This window comes from Oncorhynchus clarkii, chromosome 1 (genome assembly GCF_045791955.1).
Source record: "Oncorhynchus clarkii lewisi isolate Uvic-CL-2024 chromosome 1, UVic_Ocla_1.0, whole genome shotgun sequence".
NCBI classification, from domain to species: Eukaryota; Metazoa; Chordata; class Actinopteri; order Salmoniformes; family Salmonidae; genus Oncorhynchus; species Oncorhynchus clarkii.
Genome location: NC_092147.1, coordinates 43104542 through 43127791, shown reverse-complemented (window position 1 = coordinate 43127791; position 23250 = coordinate 43104542). Strand labels below are relative to the sequence as shown.

General features: G+C 43.0%; 1 protein-coding gene across 3 annotated transcripts in view; it reads left to right on the top strand.

Moving 5' to 3' along the window:
* LOC139407422 (cyclin D2, a) overlaps positions 1-23250 on the top strand; it is a 208625-nt gene that overhangs the window by 169808 nt on the left and 15567 nt on the right. Inside the window, exons 1-3 of one of the 3 annotated variants that reach the window (XM_071151212.1) lie at positions 13865-14276; positions 15664-15879; positions 19406-19565. In XM_071151212.1, the coding sequence (XP_071007313.1) occupies positions 14082-14276; positions 15664-15879; positions 19406-19565 (571 nt within the window). In that variant the 5' untranslated portion in view covers positions 13865-14081. Of the gene's footprint in view, positions 1-13864; positions 14277-15663; positions 15880-19405; positions 19566-23250 lie in introns of those variants that run through there. The other 2 variants (XM_071151201.1, XM_071151193.1) reach the window with 2 other exon arrangements.

Here is a 23250-nt window from a genome sequence, read left to right as displayed (position 1 = left end):
GATGAACTCTGTCCCTGGAATTGTTGCATGGCTGCTTGAGCTCGGCATTATCAACATGCCATAGCACACGCTCTGTTGGGCTCTTTGTGAAAACCAGCCTGCGAGCTGGGCTCAATGCCTTTTTGTCATGCTGAGACAGTTGTCCGGTGAAGCTATGGCAGATGTGAGGAGAGCCCATCCACCCCTACCTACACTGCCTCCATGTTCTATAGCAGGGGTATTCAACACCATATGAGGTCCGGGGCCTGCTGGTTTTCTGTTCTAGCTAATAATTAATTGCACACACCTGGTGTCCCATATCTAAATCAGTTCCTGATTAAATGGTAACGATGAGCAAATGCAGTGGAACTGGCTTTGAGGTCCAGAGTTGAGTTTGAAAATTCTATTGTATCTTTATTTTTATTTATTTTTCTCCCCAATTTTGTCATATCCAATTGGTAGTTACAATCTTGTCCCATCGCTGCAACGCCCGTACGGACTCGGAAGAGGCAAAGTTCGAGAGCCGTGCGTCCTCCATAAACATAACCCCGCCAAGCCGCACTGCTTCTTGACACAATGTACGCTTAACCCAGAAGCCAGCCGCACCAATGTGTCGGAGAAAACACCGTACACCTGGCGACCGTGTCAGCGCGCATGCGCCAGGCCCGCCACTATAGTCGCGAGAGCGCGATGGGACAAGGACATCCCGGCCTGTCAAACCCTCCCCTAACCTGGACGATGCTGGGATAATTGTGCGTCGCCTCATTGGTCTCCCGGTCACGGCCGGCTGCAACATAGCCCGGTATCAAACCAGGATCTGTAGTAATGCAGCTAGCACTGCAATGCAGTGCTTTAGACTGCTGCGCCACCCTAGAGCCCCGGTTCTATTGTATCTTGATGAAGCAATGCAAAGTTAATTTTCCCAGGAAAAAATAGGGGGAGAAAAAGTAAATGTTTCCCTGTGAATGTACAGGTAACTACCAAAATAATGGAAACACTTGAGTAAATGAGGGATACAAAGTATATTGATAGCAGGTGCATCCACACAGGTGTGGTTCCTGATTGAATTAAGCATTTAACATCACATCATGCTTAGGGTCATGTATAGAAATGCTGGGCAGGCCATTATTTTGGCTAGCATGGCTATGCCCCCATAAGATGACAATGCCCCCATCCAAAGGGCATGAGAGGTCACTGAATGGTTAAGATGAGTATGAAAACGATGTAAACCATATGCCATGGACGTCTGTCATCAGATCTCAACCCAATTGAACACTTATGGGAGATTCTGGAGCGGCTTTTTCCACCACCACCATCAAAACACCAAATGACGGAATCTTCTTGTGGATGAATGGTCTTGCATCCCTCCAATAGAGTTCCAGACAATTGTACAATCTATGCCAAGGTATATTGAAGCTGTTCTGACTCGTGGTGGCTCGAACACCCTATTAAGACGCTATATGTTGGTGTTTCCTTTATTTTGGCAGTTACTTGTAGGTATCCTTTGATAAATATCTACTGAGACTTGGCATGGGACCAAAGACAACAAATCCCTCTGGGCCACGAAAATCCTTCAGGCCCAACTCGCAGGGTGATAATGGGACATTGAAGTAGCCTGTGTGTGTGTGTGTGTATAAGCTTTTCATTCGCAATTTGTTGAGTATGAGGAATAGGACTCACTAATTCATGAAGCATCTTTAGAAGTTGTCTCAAACCGGTAAAAACACATGTGCCTCATGAAGACATTGAGATGCAGAACATGTTGGCTGAGGTTAAGAGGTGGAACAGGTGCAACTGCAATCATAGACACAAACTTAATGTGATCAATGTTTGATGTTTTTTATAGGGCGCGGCAAGAAATGTAGAGGTACATTTATTGTGGGAGTCATTGAATTCCAAGGCATTTGTTCATTTCCACTTTTCCTTTGGTGGAGAGAATTGTCTTATTAATAAAAAATCTATTGAATAGAACCACATTCTCATACATAAGATAAAAGCGTAACATACAATGAATCCTTGAAGACTTTGTGTTTATAAAGTGGGAAAACTAAACTGAGGCAGACACAGACACAGCAGTTTTAAGTGAGGGTTAAAGATGTTCTTATCAAAATGGCGTCTTAGGAAGCTAAGAAGACAGTACGTGGCGGAGAGGAAATGCATTCAGCAGGGAGGGGTGTTTGACTCTCCACGCTGCTCCTTTATTGTTGTTAGCCCCTTGCTGTTGTGACTGAGGTACCGGCAGCAGTCGTACACACCCCGAATGCTTTCTTCATTGTTCACACAACAGAATTCCAGCCATAACGACCTGTCCTCTCTTGGAAATAAACCCAAACACAGTCATGGGCCTGGCGGGGGGCAAGGACATTTTCTGGATGGACGCCACGAACCAATCAATTCAGTCACTTTGCGGAGGCGCTTGCCACTTTATTTGTAGATAGTAGATAAATAGCCCTTTATCATTGGATGGCGACCTATAAGATACAACTTCATTGTGGGATGTAGATCTACGCTACGTTCAGAAAGTATTCAGACCCCTTCACTTTTTCCAGATTTTGTTACGTTACAACTTTATTCTAAAATGGATTCCATTGTTTTTTTTCCCCTCATCAATCTATACACAATACCCCATAATGATATCACAATACCGCATATTGACAAAGCATTAACAGGGTTTTAGAAAATACCCTTTACTCAGTACTTTGTTGAAGCACCTTTGGAAGCGATTACAGCATTGAGTGTTCTTGGGTATAACGCTACAAGCTTGGCACACCTGTAGTTGGGGAGTTTCTCCCATTCTTCTTTGCAGATCCTCTCAAGCTCTGTCAGGTTGGATGGGGAGCGTTGCTACACAGCTATTTTCAGGTCTCTCCAGAGATGTTCGATCGAGTTCAAGTCCGGGCTCTGGCTGGGCCACTCAAGAACATTCAGAGACTTGTTCCAAAGTCACTCCTGCATCTTGGCTGTGTGCTTAAGGTTGTTGTCCTGTCGGAAAGTGAACCTTTGCCCCAGTCTGAGTTCCTGAGCGCTCTGAAGCTGGTTTTCATCAAGGATCTCTCTGTAATTTGCTCCGTTCATCTTTCTCTCAATCTTGACTAGTCTCCCAGTCCCTGCCACTAAAAGACATCCCCACAGCATGATGCTGCCACCACCATGCTTCACCGTAGGGATGGTGTCAGGTTTCCTCCAGATGTGACGTTTGGCATTCAGGCCAAAGAGTTTAATCTTGGTTTCATCAGACCAGAGAACCTTGTTTATCATGGTCTGAGAGTCCTTTAGGTGTCTTTTGGCAAACTCTAAGCCGGCTGTCATGTGCCTTTTACTGAGGAGTGGCTTCCGTCTGGCCACTCTACCGTAAAGGCCTGATTGGTGGAGTGCTGCAGAGATGTTTGTCCTTCTGGAAGGTTCTCCCATCTCCACAGAGGAACTCTGGAGCTCTGTCAGAGAGACCATCGGGTTCTTGGTCACCTCCCTGACCAAGGCTCTTCTCCCACGATTTCTCAGTTTGGTTGGGCAGCCTGCTCTAGGAAGTCTTAGTGGTTCCAAACTTCTTCCATTTAAGAATGATGGAGGCCACTGTGTTCTTGGGCATCTTCAATACTGCAGAAATGTTTCGGTACCCTTCTCCAGATCTGTGCCTCAACACAATCCTGTCTTGGAGCTCTAAGGACAATTCTTTCAACCTCATGGCTTGGTTTTGCTCTGACATGCACTGTCAACTTATATAGACAGGTGTGTGCCTTTCCAAATCATGTCCAATCAATTGAATGTACTACAGGTGGACTCCAATCATGTTGTAGAATCATCTCAAGGATGATCAATGGAAACAGGATGCACCTGAGCTCAATTTCGAGTCTCATAGCAAAGGGTCTAAGTACTTATGTAAATAAGGTACTTCTGCTAAAATGTCTAAAAACCTGTTTTCGCTTTGTCATTATGTGGTATTGTGTGTTGATTGATGAGGAAGAAAAATGTATTTAATCAATTTTAGAATAAGGCTGTAATGTAACAAAATGTGGAAAAAGTCAAGTGGTTTGAATGCTCTCTGAATGCACTGTATAGCTTGGGATGTAAGTCTATATTTTGGGATGTAGGTTTATATTATTGGTTGTACACTAGATAATGGAATTCTGATCTGTTGCTGGCTATTACTGGAGGGACCTCTTTACTTTAATTATCTCCCCCTCCTCTCAGCTGTTCCTTGCAGGGCCACGCTGACTGAGTTAGTGCCTGTGCTGTTATGGGTTCATTGGGCTGGTATGTGGCAGGAATCTTTGGATCAAGGTAATTTCACACTGTTCAACATTTTCCCAGGCTGTTAAGCTTCCCTTTACCTTTGTGCCACTTGAAGAACGAGATAAGGAGTGACACATGTTGCCATTAAACACACACAGCATCCCTGCAGCACCCAGGGCTGACGCCACCAGCGGGGCAAAGGAACGACTTGAAAGACATGGACTATAAATTGATCTTCTGACACTCCAGTTTCCCAAAAGGATCAGATTATTGCAGCCTGTCCAAGTGTGGTACGGTGTAGTGCATTCATGGGTGGTACTGTAATAATGATGAAAGGGGTTGGATTTGTCATTGCAGAGGTCCAGAGTTTTGGGAGGGAGGCCGGGCAGGCGGGGCTGTTGTTTGTCTTTATCAGATACAATGAAGATAAGAAGGTGTGTTCTTATTGTTCTTATGAATCGTTTTTTTATGTATATTAAAGTGTGTGCGTGTGTGAACGTTTGCGTGAACGTGGGTGTGCCTCATCATTTATGTCTACATCTGTGCCAGTGTCTGTATTCAACCAGCAGCACGTGTGTTATGGTTCTTTTGTAATCTTCCCAGACTGTTCCGTGTTATTATTAGATATACCAGATGAGTCAACACCTGATGGGTATGGGTGGAAAATGAGAGGGGTATAATTGTTTAAGTAATCTAGTTATTCTCTACTATACCCAGGTCCTGCTCTCATGTACCATCTGTTTCTGCTGGAGACCTCCGGGGCCCTAACCTAACCACACACACTGCATGAAGATGGTGCCCTTACCCACTGTGTATGTGTGTGTGTGCGTGCGTGTGTGTGTGTGTGTGTGTGTGTGTGTGTGTGTGTGTGTGTGTGTGTGTGTGTGTGTGTGTGTGTGTGTGTGTGTGTGTGTGTGTGTGTGTGTGTGTGTGTGTGTGTGTGTGTGTGTGTGTGTGTGTGTGCAGGTGTTGGCATTGGGAATCAACAATGAGTTGATGACAATGAGCCCATCAACCCTTGAAACCCCAAGACTATCTGTTTCAAAGTCAATAGGAGAGCCTCTTAAACACAGCTGCAGTCAGAAAGGTTTCTGTGAGACAGGACTGCTACCTTATTCCCACCTTCTCAACTTGTGGAGAACACATAGTTAAACTTTTCATGTTTGCAATGCTTTTTGTCCGTTTGACAAATATAATGTCAATAGGCAGCGTTTTTCTTTGTTCCCAACAGGGAGGGGTGCATGAATCATACATTAAACATGATTCGCATGAATGCCTCACTCAGAGACAACAGTTCTCTTTCTTTCTGGGCAATTTGCAGCAAGTGTCAAAACTGGGTGTCTCTCAACTTGAATGCAAATATCTCTCTCTACTGTATGCTGTATGATCATAATTACAGTTGACGTGTTTATGAATCATTGACTTCAATTCACATAGTTCAATATACGTATTGGTCTTTAGAGACACAAAATGGCATTACCTCCCAGGGGATTGGCTGCCAGTCATTCCATCTGTCTCTCAATCTCTCATTCTGTCTGTCTCAAACAGACATCTGTCTGAGGGAACATATTGAGGACACAATCGAAGTATGAAGTTTGAAGGCCATACAAAGTTTTCACTCAGACAATAAAGGGTAAGTATTCCTTGTGAAGTAGCCATCAGGACAATCAGTTCATTAGGGCACAGAACAGAAAATGTTTTAAAAGTTTTGCAACAGACAAGGAAAATGTGTGTTTCTTATTGGACAGGTCCAGGTAGTCGCTCCCTTTTTGAGTCTGTTTTCTTCCATTTGGTGTCTAATGAACACTACCCATTGGACAGTACTGCATTACAATAAATGTTTGGGATGATGCACATTTGGTTTGTACATGGAGCTGAACGTCTTCAGGATGTTTTTACTCCCTCTGGACCAACATTCCAAATTGCCAGGAATCAGGAGGGCCGCCTTGTGCAGAACTACACCGTGAGGGACACAACCTGCCCTCAGAGAGTCCTTGCATTCTGTTTCAAGGCCCCTCGGAGCAACAATGCCTTCGTTCTTATGTGTGGGTTGCAAAGGAAGGGAGGGAAAAGCTTGGGCTCTGGTATAGTATCAGTAAGCAGCTGTTGCATGAGTGACAAACTCAAGGGCTACCGATATGAACATGGGAAAATCCTAGGGAAGCAGGGGGTGAAGACAAAGCAGCAGATGAGCCTCTCCACTCAGAAATGTGCTGTTGTGTTCTTCTACAAGTGTGAGAAAGAAAGGAAAATCTATACTAAGTATCCTCTGGACGGCCAAGGGAATGTTTACTGTCCTTGTCAAACTGTACCCCAGATCTTCCTCTCTTCTCCTCTCCCCAGTTTTGATGAGTCATTGAAAGGTTGTTGGTGGAGTTCAAAAGGTAGGGTCAAGCATGTGAGAGAGGAGGGTAGAAGGGGGGGGGGGGTAAAGAAAGGTAAATGAATAGCAGACTGGCTCTTCTCTGTTGTCGGAGGGAGGGTTTGGCTGGCTGGTGCTGTACAGACATCCTTATTGTCTGTCCCATGCAGGTAGATCAACACCAACTATGTTCTCTCTGTGTAGACACCCATATGTCCCTCAACGCGCTGTCATCTACCCCTTTGATAGATTCTGGCTGAATGTAAAAAGGTTGCTTTGAGTTATTAATGATGTTTTAACTTGTGTTTTCTAAACTTTTCAAGAGCTGTTTCTTTGACTGATTTTCTTGCTTTGAAAACGGAAGGGAAGAAACGACAGCCTCATTTCTTCCCTTACGTTTTTAAAGCAAGAAAATGTTGAAGATTTGTTGTATGACAACCGAGAATAGGCCTACAGTTACACGTTTGTTTTTTTCTCTTTGTTTGTTCGTATCTTGATTGTGTCTTTTCCAAAGCTTTTTGGGGCACCTGCTAATATTGTAATATCAGTCATATGTTACAAGGTGTCACGACTTCTGCCGAAGTTGTTGCCTCTCTTTGTTCGGGCGGTGCTCAGCGGTCGATGTCACCGGTCTTCTAGCCATCATTGATTCATTTTCCATTGGTTTTGTCTTCCCACACACCTGTTTTCAATCCCATTCATTACCTGTTGTGTATTTAACCCTCTGTTTCCCCTCATGTCTTTGTCAGAGATTGTTTATTGTCAGTGTTGTGTTTGTTGTATAGGTGCGCGACGGGTCCTCGTACCCATGTTTGTTTATATTCTGTTCTTATTAGTGTTATGGAGCATGTTACGTGGACATTCATTAAAAGACTCCATTTTATACTCCGTTTGACTCTCCTGCGCCTGACTTCCCTGCCACCTATACACACAACTCTGACACAAGGTCCAGACTAATGCAACTTTAGAACCGGTTGTAACCACCCCCACATAGCATATGAGAAGGTCTGCAGCGTGTACCTCTGTCTTCAGCATCGATGTATCTCTTTAACAGGGAGGGTATTCACCTTGCCCCCAAGGCGTGGAGAGATGACAAATAAACGTTGTTCTTTTGCTCTTGCCCTTGTTTTTGGACATAATGAGATAAGAAATCATTTTCGGGAGGACATCTTTGCATAAAGAATGTCTGAGGGAGTCTACAGCCCTGGTCATTGGTGCCAACGTTGCAGTGTAACGTCAGTAATAGAATGGTGAGAATAAAACACGATTCTGAGACCATCCCACAGGTGCTTGAGCTTCCAGGGACAACCCTCACGAACTGAGTAGCTTGGTTTCTGAAAGACGTCCAGAGTATGGAAAGGGGTTGAGAATATAGTCTGTAGCGTTTGCTTATCAATCCCATTATTGCACGTACTTATTCCCACTAAATAGTCCTATGGCTGGTGTGTTTATTCTGCAGGAGCTGGCTCTCTAGATATCCCTCCTGTCCTCTCTCCATCTGTATGGCTTGAAATAACTTGCCATCCTCTCCTCATTGCTCTCACATATAAACGCAGGTCTCCTTTGCTGTGACGTTATGCCATTCCATCTTAGGGAAATGCAGTCGAAAATAGAATCAAGTCAAACGAATCTGTTTGATTGAATCAAACATGGATGCATGTGTTCCTAATCTAGTGTGTGAGGTTAAAAGTAGAATATGTGTATTTTTTTTTTGCGAAATGTGCAGTGTTGGGTGGTCATGCGAGCTGAACCTACCTGGCTTTCTGATTCTGTATGTTATTGTCCAGGTAGCCTAACAACTGTACTCTGTCTGTATTCTACGCTTAGACGAGATACAGGACATTGTTATCACCCAGTTGTATTGGCACTTCTTTGTGGATATCAGCAATAACATGAATGATCGTTGGAGCATTGCATACAGCCGGGTATTATGGTATGGATAGATCCTTTGTTATTGCTTTACTCAGACATCTGCAGTTGTTCAACCACAACAAAATAACCAGAGGACGAGCTCAGTTGTGAGCTCTGACCGATGCGTTGTAAGAAAATGATAAGCATGCATAAGGTGTTTTGAAATAAAAACATGTAGCGAATATAAATAATATGCATATTTTGTAGCAAGTGAATGTCTCATGACCACCTAACACGCAGTGTTACTACATGGTTGTTACTACATGGTGGTAGTCATTTAGTCTATTTTGTTACTTGTATGCGACAAGCTAAGGAGACTTGGGAGTTATAACAGATGTTCAAGCTCAGGTTAGTGCAGGAAATGGTTTGCATTACTTTGGAAGTGTAAACAAAAATAACTTGCCTGATAAGGTTCTGCTTTATAGTGCACAGATGATATTTTTGAGATGACAATGTCAGGGGTGTTCCTAGTGTTAAAACGTTGTAATGAACTATTTAAATGGTGTGTTTGTTTCACTGGTCTATTATTTTGCTGTTAACTGTTTTTCAAGTCAGCCAGTGTGGCAGTTACTGAATAGTGAACAAATGTAAACATGGAGTGGGGCAGAGTGGTTGAACCTCCTATTAATTGGAATTAACAGTGTATGCAGGTGGTTTTTGTCATTCAGAATTTCTGACCCTGTCATGGTTGATTTAGGGTCCTCTTTTTTACATCAACAATGTGTTAGATTTATTAGGCCATTTTTTGGGGGATATTTTCTCCGCTTTTCAGTTGTCACATGTAACACAAATCATTTGTGCTGTTTTTATAACATAAACAGTAAACATGTTCACACCAGGCCAAAAGTGTGGAATAAGAGAACAAAATCTACTTCTATAAATAACATTAGTATATATCTTAATTTAGGAAATGAATTAGTGAACTTTATTCATATATTATGTTATAAATAATTAAATGGTTTCATTTGTTTTATATTCAACCAACCGATTATTTAAATACTATTATAACAAGGTTATCAATAACATTTCCACAGTCTTTTAAAAATAGTTTCAAAGATAAAGCATAATAAAAGGACAAACATAATATATATGATTTGTACATACAGTCTGAAATGATATAAAGGCATTCAAACCAAGAACCTACAGAGTGGATTTGCCTCTTTCTGCCTTTTTGCCCTCTAATATGGTATGGGAGACAAATCTAGTTACGAGTTTTATCATTTATTTGATTGTTTAATTAAAAGTGAAAAACTAAATGAGTTTTTTCATTCGTGTTAATTATCTGGTTAGAAAGATGTTATTTTCATGGCAGAACTGCACTAATTCCAGCTTGCCGCTGTTGCACATAGCTGCAGGTGTGTTAGAATGATCTCTAGGTATCCCACATTTCACATGTTTTTCAAAACATGCTTCTATCACATGCCATAATTGACATTCTCTATAAATCAGCCAACTTTCACACAGCCTAGTTTAGTAAGATTGTGGAAATGCCTTTTTTTTAGAACCTATTTTTTAACCTGTTTTGATAATTATTTTGTAGTAGTTTCAAATGTAGTTCCATGTAAAAGCCCAATCAACACATTATGATTGTTTCATTGCTGCATAATGTATCTGTAAACATGCTCACAGGGAAGATAAACAATGTCAGAAATGTTATAAACTGTTGTTGTAAAATTATATGCTTTTTATGAATTTGAAAAGATAACATATGGTATAGAACTTCTACATGGTTTTCACTTCAAATATGTTCATTTTCTGAATTGTGAACTTAAAAATGTTTATTTTTCTTCTGATTTCAATATCCTCTTTTTTCAGTCTAATTTGTTTGAAAGGAGGCAGAGACTCACAACCTATAGTTTAGGCTACTGCTGTCATTTATGGAGCATTGAAACCTTAAACTCATGAAGTTCCTTCCTGATAAAAATGCCCCTGTCTGTTTGTTTGACAGAGTTTAAAAGCATCTTAATTCTTGTTTTGGTCAGCAACCTACTTGTGCTTTTGGTATGCAGCCTAGCCTAGCCCAAATGCTAGCATTATCTTCCCATTATTTCAAAACCTTATGTAGGGCTGTATCATGCCCCTTTGAGTGAGTGAACGTTGAGTGAGACAAACCATTGCAGTCACACTATGAGGTGAGATATTTTTTAAACCTTTTTAACTCCGAATAAAGTTCAAAACAAACGTTGCATTGCCTTGTGTGTGCGTGTGTCCCCCATTTGGATATAATGTTAATTGCATGCATCCGGGAAATAACATGCGCCTCGGCCCAATTCTTCGTTTGACGCTCAGCGCCTGTGATGACGTCATTACTCCGCGAAAATACAGCATGGTTCTTTCATACTTCTTCCAAACTCGATAAAGCTGCGGCAAAACTTTTGTCTTTGTTGGAATATAGGAAATGGGCTCATTTTGCTGTCTGTATTTGTACCTTTTGTTAGACATCTGCTGTCCAAGTAATTGATATTAAAAAGTAATTTCTGATGGCAGTGACAGGTGCATGAGCAAGTCATGAGATGCAGGCATTCAGAACATTACGTTATGAAAGGCGGAAATATGAGAAATAAGTTGAAATTTGCATTTTATTGGGCATTATAACAAATCAAATGTACTTTGCCATCGGAGGATTTGGTTGAGACGCGTGGCCATCAAAGAGTATCTGTCCGGTCTGGTGAGGTGGAAACTTCCATCGGACATGATTGTGGACCTGTTGGCTCAATTTTACTCTGCTTCTGCATAGTTTTATGCATCCTATGTGAACATTCACGATCAGTTATTATGGCGCGGATGGGTTTGCACGATGTAGAATTTTGATTGCTTATTCTGTTTCTCCTAGGGGAGATTAATTTACCAGAGTGACTCGTTGAGATGCGTCAGGGACTGGAGGAGCAGGGGGAACCCCCTATACACTGCTTCCACACAACGAGCAACTTGCTGGATGTGTTGGCTGGTAGGCTAAACGCATAAACTATTCTTAATTGAAAAACGTCCCGTATTGTCTTTGATGCCTACTCAAACGTTGTCATTTTTGTAGTCCAAAACATTCCAAAAGAAAGGGAAGATTTTAATCACTCAGTGCCTCATTCATGTAGGCTAGTTGTTCTTGTTGTTGATGGTCACAATAGCATAAAAGGTTATCATGGAACCAATTAAGAAACAGTTGGGTGTTTTGAAGATTTGTTGCATGACAACCAATAATATTGTGTTGTTCGTTGCGTTTTGTCCTTATCTTGATCATGTCTGTTCCCAAGCTTTTTGTGGCAACTGCAAATATTGTAGGTCCAGACTAATGCAACTTTGTAACCGGTTGTAACTTGTAACCATCCCCACGTAGCATGAACAAGTTTGAAGCAGGTGCGTCTGTCTGCAGCATCGATTCATCTCCCTAACATGGAGGGTATATGGTATTCACCTTGCCCCTTCAGACTCATCACCCCTCGCCCACAAGACGTCGGGAGATGACAATGAACCTTTCTTATTTTGCTCTTGCCCTTGTTTTGGGGACTTAATGAGATAAGAGCACGTTTAAAGAATTTGCGGCAGGCCATCGTTGCATGAAGAATGTCATTTTACTGGTGTGTATATTCTGCAGGAGCTAGCTCTCGAGATATCCCTCCTATCCTCTCTCCGTGTGTGTGGTTTGGTATAGCTTTTAATCCTTTATCCATTTCTTTATCCAATAAGCGCAGATCTCCTTTGCTGTGACGTAACATTTTATCATGGAACTAATTAAGAAACAGTTGCCTACTTGCAGCCGATGCTATATTTCTCTCATTTTTGCGTAGTAAACATGTTATAGCAATTTTGATCAATATTGTAGTAGCTTATAGAACTGCTTTATACTTTTCCAAGTCAAATAGTTTTTTAGTTTAAACTTTAAAACGTGTGTGAGGTGGAGGTTTCATCCATATGGAATGTGTTGCTTTCCAATGTTTTTGTTGCTTGATAGTTGGATATAATTTGACGATGTCACTCTATCCTAGGGGTACAATAACATCCGCTAATCGTGTGAATTGATAAATGGTCATTGCAGGAGTTGGACAGCCCTGGTATTCCGAAGGTAGCCAATGCAATAAAAGTCTGCCCAGTAACAATCGGCAAGCCTCGGTCGCACGCAGAATACCTATTGGCTATATGCAAATTGTGACAAGGGGAGGAAACAATCTCGAGACAAAAAATGCTCTAAAGAATCATTTCCTAGTTCTCTTACAAGTAGAAGAACAAAAGTGTTGCCATTCAGACCGATAGAGAGACCCACTCGAATGGAATTTAACAACTTTGATCGCACCGGGAGACTGCCCCCTCTGCATTTGAAACACAATCAATGCAGGATAGTCTAGTTGAATCATCTTTGGGGGTAGTTTATTATTAGAGACAAGCCTAAGCTTTTTTTTTGACCAACTATATCAGATCTGTTTAGTGCTCCTCCAAGATTACATAGACCTATTTAACTGATCTCTATCACAGCAAGATTATGGTTGCCTATAATTAATTCTGACATGGGTCCTATATGTATCACTTTCTGCATATGAGTGTTATGATCACAACTTCAAAAATAGGTATTATATGTATATATTAATACATACTGTTGTCCAATACAGAGCATAGGCTGTCATCGTGGTGTTATCTATAAAATAAGTTTGTCGCAACAACTTTTCTATGCTGCAATACATTTCCTAGAACGCTATCTCATTCAACCACATGCGTACGGCTTCTGCTGCTATATAAAAGATACTGTATATGGTACACCTGTGTGTATGTGTGTGTGTGTGTGTGTGTGCGCGCGCGGGCGTGTGTTTGTCGGCGAGTCTGCGCGGGCGTGTGTTTGTCGGCGAGTCTGCGCGGGCGTGTGTACGTCTGCGAGGGAGGGGGCGACTATAAATTCATTAAGTTCATCAGATAAAAGAGAAAGCAAATGAACAAGGAGTAGTTTTGCTTTTAATAAACTGAAATAGAGAAATAAGATTATCCTAATGCATGTTTATAAAGTTGTACAATTGGAACTATTACTATTCCTACATGCATAGCCTACATGCAACATCCCCTATGAATGCAGAGAAACTGTTCCCCCGACGAGTTTTAACTCAAAGCACTTGCTGGATTTATTTATGCATACATGAAAATCGTATAATTAATCAATTTATATAAATATAGACTTTTATCCAAGTGAATTGTCTCTATTTGTACATTTGACACATGGGTGGGGGTGGGGTTTTGTTTGTGGTCATATAGATTTTTATCATGATAAAATAAATAAATATAAAGTATATAGTTGTAAAGTAAAAGTGTAGCCTAGAGAAAAGAGTAACAAATGTTTGATGAGAGCATGTTGCGTCTGGGCAACTGCTCTACATAATGAGATTTGCGGCTTGCGTCATGGTCAGTAAAGGCAGGCTTCAAACGTATCCAGCCAGAAGAAAGTAGAAGTGAACTGTGGGGGAGAGGAAAAAGTTCGCAAGGAGAGGCAGGACAACTCTTGGGAGCCCTGCAGTCTCACTTTATGCCTCCAAAATACTTTCTTTCCAGTTTATTTGCATCTAGTAATATTGCTATAGTATTTTCACAAGAATAACCCAACTTTTTCAAAACTGAAACGACCATGGAGCTGCTTTGCCTCGAAGTGGACACCATCGTCAGAGCTAGTCTTGATCCGAATCTTCTGTGTGATGACAGGGTATTACAAAGCCTGTTGACCATTGAAGAACGTTTTCTTCCACAATGTTCTTATTTCAAGTGCGTTCAGAAAGATATTCAGCCATTTATGAGGAGGATGGTTGCGACTTGGATGCTGGAGGTTTGTACCGAAACACTTCAACTCTAGGCTATTTCCGTGCCTTCGACTCATCTCAAAACACTAACATCGGACTTTTCACTGTCATTTTGTCAGGTTTGCATGGTGTGAGAAAGAGGGTTGCATATCACATTGCCAAATAGACAATCGTGATAGCATATAATCAACTACTCGTATTTATATGATTTTATTATCTGTAGCATATTTCAACCAAGTCACTGACGATTTTGATAGAGATATATAGACATGTGGTTACAGTGGTGTATATCACCAGATACAGTTGTTCTTTGCATATGTCTGATCTATGAAATGTGCCCTGGATTATTTTGTTATGTTTTAGATTGCCAAAATATTTCCATGCACACGTATGCAGTTAATCCTTGCCCTATTCTAGCCTATATTCTAACGCCATATTGGTTTCTATTGGAACTGTTGCAGTTTTTCTGACGATTTTACAGTGTCATAAACGCCATAACAGCAGTTGAAACGTGTCCAGAGTGAAAGAGCAGTGTCTAAACTACATAGTCATAATTGAAAATATGCAGAAATATGTAGCAAACATTTTCTATTTATTTTTTAAATATCGGATCGCGGAAGGGGCGCGGGCCTATTTGTTCCTCTGGTCTACGCATTGAAGTCCGTCACCCAGGAATTAAGTTAGATTTTTTACACTTTGTTTGACATAATCCGTTGAGAATGGTCTGAAAAGAAACCCGACCGTCGGAGCTTTATTTTCATGTAAGAGTTATTTAACTAGGATTCATTAAAGATTTTATATTAATTTAGGAAAAAATATTTCGAACTGGCGGTGACGCACTCGAGAGCAACGGCATGCTACTTCGTTTTCAATTTGACAATTATTTCGCATTGAACTTCAAATGTCATGTTTATCAATTGTCGGGTCTGATGTGAAAGACATTGGTGTTCATTATGATGTGAAAACGATAGATGTAGACAATTTATTAATATTTTTAAATATTTTATGAAAATATGACGAAGGAAAAAAAAGAGTTTCCGTATAGGCTACTGGTGCCTGGGTGTTTTTTGGCTGGGGTGATTGTGACTTGTATTCATTTCTTACTGAATGAACTGAAGGAAGTCGAGTGCATTGACAGCCTGTGCCGGAGACCTTTTTCAAACATAGAAAATAATCCATTTAGAATGTATTGATGATGTCGCAACAAACAACTCTGGGCTGGGCTCAGTTCTTGGCCAAGTCCCAAAGCGTTTCAAAGAATGGATATGCATATCTGGCTATTACATTATTTCCATCATTTCGTTATGATTTTTATGTTTCACATGAATTGAACAATTTAAATTTTAATTGAAATAACTGGAATTTGATGACGCCAAATGCTGCACATTGTCACATTGTCGCCTCTCTCTCTAGGTTTGTGAAGAACAGAAGTGTGAGGAAGAGGTTTTTCCCTTGGCAATGAACTACTTGGACAGATTTTTAGCCGTGGTTCCAACCAGAAAGTGTAATCTGCAACTTCTTGGAGCAGTTTGCATGTTCCTTGCATCCAAACTGAAAGAAACTCGTCCATTAACTGCAGAGAAACTCTGCATCTACACAGATAACTCCATCAGACCACAGGAGTTGCTGGTAAGCAGTTGGTTTCTGCCAACAAAATGATTCCATTTCAGATTGTTATTATGACATTTGTTAACATTTCTATGAAACTCATAGCTAATTGTTAATGTAATCAATGCTTATGCTATGAGCCATATCTCAAAAGCCACCTATATTTTTTTTTATATTTATTCATATTATTTTCTTGTAAAAAACTATGTTGGCCCTATTTACATGCATGGAGATTCATTGAGATCATCAGCAATCCTAGATTTATCAGCAAACCTAGATTCCATGTAAATCAATTGTTTATATGACCATTTTTGGCCCCATCACTGTAGGATCCAGAGTGTTTGTCCCCCAAGAGCTCTGTAATATTGGACTGTACAGTAGGTTTTTGTACAATGGTCTCCATCGCCATCTAGTGGCAAGTATTTGCAGTAGGTCGAGGTCAGTGTTGAATTGAAGCCAAGTTTTGGATCGAGCGAGTGATCTTCAGAGGCTGTAGTCTACAGAGAGGAAGTCTCACATTTTGATGGTCCTGGCAAACACAGTTTTGTCGTTAACCTCAAAAGTTTGCTTCACTCAAGGTTTGTCCTCACAGAATGGACACTGTTACTGTTTTTTGTAGATCCTGCTTCAAAAAGCACCTTTTCCAATGTGGCAGAATAAAGATGTTTATTACATGCATACAATACTTTTGACATTACAATTCGGCATGAGATTTGTTAGTTGGATGACTTGGCTGTGGGTGCTCACGGCAAGGTTTCACTTGACCTGGTGTGATCACATCCTGCTTGTCTTGGTTATGGTTATTTCTGCAGTCCTTGGTACCCCAAAGTTAGAGCCCTTGGCAAGGTCATAGGGTCATGGTGGACCAGACGTACCAGTTGTTAGATAGTTCACCCCCAAGCGGTGGAGGTGAACATTTAAATAGTCTGTTTTTCACATCGGAAAAGTATTTCCTCTGCAACGTTTTATAAACATCATTTAATAAACAACAGTGAATCCCACTCGTGATGTGAAATAAGTCACATATGATTCAGCCGTGGAGGCTGAGAGCTCAGGGCCTGCCTGGGCCTGGCCTGGCTCCTCAGTTGATTCCTGCAGCCAGCGGCAGTGTTAATTAAGATGGGGTGCTGCTGATCCCAACTCTTTGTTACTAAGTAGGTATGGGCTGGAGATGCCAGCCATTCCCTGTGATGACAGGCCCTGGACCAGTTTATTGGCTAGGCGAGACAACCTCAGCAACTATCTATCATTGTTTGTCATTATATTACATGCTGACAGAAGCAAGATTAACATCAGGTGAAGAACTCCCTTTAGCTGGGAACCGGGCTGGGCTGGGTTGTATCCACCCGTACTGTTGTTTAGGCCTGGGTGAGAGGAGAAGTGGTGAACCCTGTCCTTGAGATGGTTTCATGTGGGCTGCCTGGGTGTGTTCACAGCCAGCTTCTCTATAAGGCAGTCTTTTGGCTCACAAATAGGCACAGGAAACTGGAGATCAGCTGCTCAGCCCATGTGATAGTTTTTTGGCCCCATCTTTGGTAACAATTTCTTGTAAAAGAAACCACAATGTCACCCAGAAGGTGTGACCCGGAAGCACTGCATGGAGGGTGTGTTGCAAAGCTCTCTCTCTCTCTCTCTCTCTCTCTCTCTCTCTCTCTCTCTCTCTCTCTCCTTCTCTCTCTCTCTCTCCTTCTCTCTCTCTCTCTCTCTCCTTCTCTCTCTCTCTCTCTCTCTCTCTCTCTCCTTCTCTCTCTCTCTCTCTCTATCTCTCTCTCTCTCTCTCTCCCTCTCTGTTTGTCTCTGTCTCTCTGTCTCCCTCTCTGTTTGTCTCTCTCTCTCTGTCTCCTCTCTGTTTGTCTCTCTCTCTCTCTCTCTCTCTCTCTCTGTCTCTCTCTCTCTCTGTCTCTCTGTCTGTCTCTGTCTCTCTGTCTGTCTCTGTCTGGGAGAGAGAGAGGGAGACACTCCGCACTGCGGAGTGCGGACAAGAGTTAGGTCGTAGTCAGGGCCATCTATCCATACAATTCCTAATTGAGTCCTTGAATTCTAACCGCAGAATCAAATTTGTCAATGGCCTCTTTCACAGCGGTATCTGTGGTATTGTTAAGAAGTGACACACTGAACCTTAGCAGTTTGCAACCGTTCTATGTAAGTTGATAGGGAAATACAACACCCTGTGAAACTGAAGTGGGGATATCATAGGGAAGTATCGTCTGGATGTTAAGTGCCGCTTGCGCCATCCAGTGTGTGGTCCCCTTTCAGAAGAGAGGAGAGATACAGTTCACCTGAGATTGGGAATCGAATTTAGTCATCGGTCCAGAGTTACCGTGTCATGGAGCTCTGAGAGCAGTTAATGGCTGCCACATTGGACCGGCGTCATCTCATGACTAAGAACCATGTGGCTCTCTGAAGGGGAAAATCACTAGCTACTAGTCACAAGGACAGTCCGAACCACACAATTCCCCCAAAATTAGTCACCAGCTCCTTCCGTTACTCACCCTTTCTTCTCTAAGAAAGCAAGGGCAACCGTACAACTCAAACATAACCCCCCCCCCCCCCCCCCCCCCCCCCCCATGTAAATTAAGCTCGGCCTTAATGTCATTGGCTATTACTGTTAGACATTGGGAAAGGGCAGTTGAGGCTACAGCTCACAGTTGAAAGTTAAAGTTAATTAGGTCTGCTGAATCTGTCACTTATAGTGCTGCATTTGTTTTATCTGAAGCATCTACTTTTATGCTGTTAAATGTCCAACATTAGGTATAGAGTTGTTTTGTCTGTGTTCCTGGTGAGCTATAAATCGTTGTAAATTAGCTCTGTTTGGCGTTTGTTTAACATTATCGAATACAGAGCCAGTATCAATGTTCATATAGATGGGGTGGAATGAATTGTTAGGTGCCCAAAGTAGCAAAGCAGGCCATAACTGTGGAAAATGGAATGGCTCCCAGCAGCTAATGACGAAGGTAAAACCATGCTATCCTGTGCTAACCTATTTGCTGTGCATTTTGTCATGCATTTGTACATGTCAAATTGATACTGTGTCATTCATTCTGCATAGACAGTTGACCAAAAGGTCAGCCATATAGCTCGGAACCCATTCATTGCCTCTGTTGGCTTGAGCATGTTAGTAAGAGCTAGTCTCAGAGTCCCCCTCCACCCCCATCCAATCCCCAGACCTCACAGGTCTCTCCGGAGGAAAGTCCCAGATGCCAAACTACTAGACGAATGTTGTGAGGTCACCTGCGTTCGGGTGTCAGAGCTGCTGTTGCCTCAGCCCGCCTGCTTTGCTCTTTTTCCTAGCCAGGGAGAGTAATATAATAATGATCTTTCTCTTCTCAACCACTCCACCTTCTATGCTGGGTAGGCCAGGGTAGGGCAAGGCTAGGGCAAGGCTAGGGGCTCACACAGGCAAAGAGACAGCCTGCCACACACAGTACAGCCTCCTCGGGCCTGGCTCGGTGTCAGCCAGGGTGGTGCCGTGTATATACAGAATGTTTAGCCTAATAGCCTCTCTCATCCTAACACAGTCTCTCCTCTCTCTCACTTTCTGTTTTAGGAGTGGGAGCTGGTGGTGCTGGGGAAGTTGAAGTGGAACCTGGCGGCTGTCACTCCAAATGACTTCATAGAGCACATTGTGAGGAAGCTGCCATTGCCCGAGGAGAAGTTAGTGCTGATACGCAAACACGTGCAGACCTTCATTGCCCTCTGTGCTACAGGTACGACAGGAAACAATGTTGCATTCTGTATTGTTACTAAAGTCTCTCTGGGGGACAATGATAGCATTTGATTCGAAACATTTACGTTCTCAACAGATGAGCCAATGGGGATGTGGGTTGCCACCTGATATCACTTTTGTCTTGCGTTTATTTTTTGGGCTCCCGAGCCACGTTTTGCAAGTCAGAGTGATAATGGATGTGCTGCCAAGTCAATTAGGTGCTGATGTCTTGCGTCAACATAGTTGCAGCTGTTGCAAAATATCCTCGTCTCCCCTTCTCTCGACGCAAAATCAAAATCCCATTCTGATCAACAATGACTGGAGGAGCCCCATTCAGGTTGCTTTGTGGGCCCCGTCATGCAGTGTCGTGGAGGACGTGTACCTGTGAGGGTCTCATGTCCGCGTCCGTCATGTTTCTCTCTCCCGGCTGTGGCGTCTGGTACGGTCATGTTCTCGAGGCATATCAGTGGCTAATAGAGCATGGAGTGACACTTCAAAGGGCAGGGGCCTGGTTTATTAAGGGACATTTGCGTGTTCCCGTGTGCTCCGCGACCATGGGACGACCTGATGGGGGTGGGGCCTGGACATTGTCTCCTCTGCTCTCCGGGTTGGATTGTTCCTTTAAGATCAAACATCGAGCCGTGGGAGTGACAGGAGATATGATCTGAAGAACTGGAGAGGAGGAGGAGGAGGGCGAGAGCAAAAAAAAAGAGAAAGAGGAGTATATTGTTCCTGCAGTGCCGGATAGTGAGGCACGTCATGTCGTCATCGCTCTCTTCGTCTCCCCATCTTCTCACGCCTCCCTACTGCTTGGGGGCATGATGACTTTCCCATGTTCAGGGAGTGTTTGTGGGGCAGGTTCTCCCAGCACACACCCCAGCATTATGGGGGGTAATGGGATCCAGAGCTGCAGCAAGGCTTCCCTCTCCCTCCCAGGCCCCCCCGGACTCCACCCCAGTGTTCCACCTCTGTCCCCACAGGAATGCTCCCTACACTCCTTTATGGGTGAGATCCATGTGGTTGTAGAGGAGTGTGTGTATGGATGGATGGAAGGGAGCTAGGGTGACAGGTCTCTAAACATTGCCACTTTTGATGTGGAATCCCTTTTCTGACTGTGCAATTGATAGTGTATGTTGTGAAAGACGGAGAGCACATTGATGGTCTCCATGGGAACTGGCCAGAGTCCCATTGAAGACATGGAATTTTCCATCTCTCACTCTACTCTCTCTCACTCTACTCTCTCACTCTCTCTTTCACTCTCTTTTCCTGCCTCTCTCTTGTTCTCCATTTCTCTCTCTCACTTTCTCTCGCTCTCTTTCTCTCCCTCTCTCTCTCTCTCTCTTCCTACCTCTCTCTCTTTCTCATTTTCTCCTTCTTTCTCTTCTGTGCCAATGGAGAGATTACTGTGAGGAACGACTGTGTCAGTGATCGGACCTATTCCCAAAGCAACATTGTGCAAGGCTCCCAGTGCACTTTGTCCTTAATTGCTTCAATGAGGCAGTGGATATACACATACGAGTCTCGTGGAGGAAGATGTCTTCCCGACGTCTTGCAGAAGGGAGCCTTGCTGCAGATAACTGGGATTAGCAGCAAGCCATTTTGTCTGAATACTCTCCTCAGAACTCAGATCTGTATCCAGGCAAAGAGTGAGTTGAACAATTTGTTGCATCCGAAGATCTCTGGGAATTCAAAACCCATTTTGTGCAACGTTCCCAGCCATAAATCAACTCAACTATCTGGTGAGAATCCTTCCAGAGAATCCCCCTCCAAACATGCTGAGAAGGTGACGCTGGAAGAGGAGGTTTCTAAGGCTTTGCTATTTGCAAGAGAGTTGACAAAGGATCACCTGGAGCTTCAGTATTTCATGCATAGAAGAGATCCCCCACCTCCACCCCCTCTTCTTGGGAAACTTGCATAAACCAAGCCTTCTGTTTTCAAGGGAGTGAGAGAAAGAGAGAGGAGAGGTGGAGAGACAAAAACGCCTCTCCTTTTAATGGTTCCTCTCTTTTGATGGAAAAGTTCAGTTCGAGGCACTCGGTGGGGATCTGGTCAGATGGCGACGGCGGGCCAGGCGGCGCAGGCCGTTTCAGTATTAATTAATAACGCGGGAGGGTCCATTCAGCACTATGCAAATAGTCTAGGGCTCTGCTAGAGCCCAGGAGAAAGGAGACAAAGATCCGGCCCTACATTTCATATGCAGAAGCATGTAAGGGTCAGCACAGCGGGGGCACTCCATAGGAAACACCAGCTTCTCCCCAGGGCAGCCTACAGGATAATGGTGGAGAAACAAGCTCATTAAGGGAGATTATGGCCTCCTTCTTCCACAGAGACACCAAGCACTGCTTGTCGCCCCTCCCCTCCCCCTGGTCTCTTGTCCCATTCTCTTTCAATAGACTTAAAGACGGGGTTGGGGAACGAAACAGATAGGCCTGAACATGTCTGATGATAATCAGATCTATCCTACTCTACTGGAGTCATCCTGAGCGATACCACGCCGTGTGGTCAAACATGGTCGAAGAGACCTGCTGCAACATGCAAGGAGATGTGGCTTCGACAGCAGTTAGTGTGACCGTGACCTAAACTAGTGTGTCACGAACCCCTGAAGTCCACCCGGGTTAATAGGCAAGATGGAGTAACACAATGGATCTGTTAGACCCCATCAGGTTGTCAGTTAGCCTGTTTGGACACTCTTGGGCTCCCCGAGCACTTGATTAGAGTGTAGAATACCGTGTAAATAGGTTTCCTGCTGTATTTAGGGAGAGTCAGTTGTTAGGTATCTCAAATATGCCCTCTCATTTTCTTCCTGAATGCCTGTTGGATGGAGAGTTGGAGAGTCCCATAGCTTCTCTAGTGAGATACGATTCAGACTCTACTGGACTGCATGGCAGAGGTCCTTGATCTTTATTACCAGTGTGTGTTAACTGAAAAAGCTTCCGATTTGATTAGTCAGATCATCCAATAATTTTGCCCTCCTCCTTCTCCTCCATCCAACGATCCTCTCTCAGTCTCCGTCCGCTCCAACTCCATTGAGCATCAATGGAGGAACGGAGGAAGCTTTCTCACAGTATGCACACAGGAATGTGATACACCGTGTGTCATAGAATTGAATGTCCTGAGCTAGCCTCACTTTACTGTGGTAATCAGCACCTCATCTGAAAGACTGGGAGCAGTTCGCCCATACATCCACCATAAGGCCAAGGAATTCATTTGTAGACGTTGCACTTGTCCTAGCAAGTCTCTGATTTGAGCCTCTACCCACTTCAAATTAATTTATATGGCCCTTCGTACATCAGCTGATATCTCAAAGTGCTGTACAGAAACCCGGCCTAAAACCCCAAACAGCAAGCAATGCAGGTGTAGAAGCACGGTGGCTAGGAAAAACTCCCTAGAAAGGCCAAAACCTAGGAAGAAACCTAGAGAGGAACCAGGCTATGAGCGGTGGCCAGTCCTCTTCTGGCTGTGTCGGGTGTAGTCGGAAGTTGTACTTGTACAGTTGAAGTCAGCAGTTTACATACACTTAGGTTGGAGTCCTTAAAATTTTTTTACAACCACTCCAAAAATGTCTCTATAGTTTTGGCAAGTCGATTTGGACATCTACTTTGTGCATAACAGAAGTAATTTTCAAATAATTGTTTACAGACATATTATTTCACTTATAATTCACTGTATCACAATTCCAGTGGGTC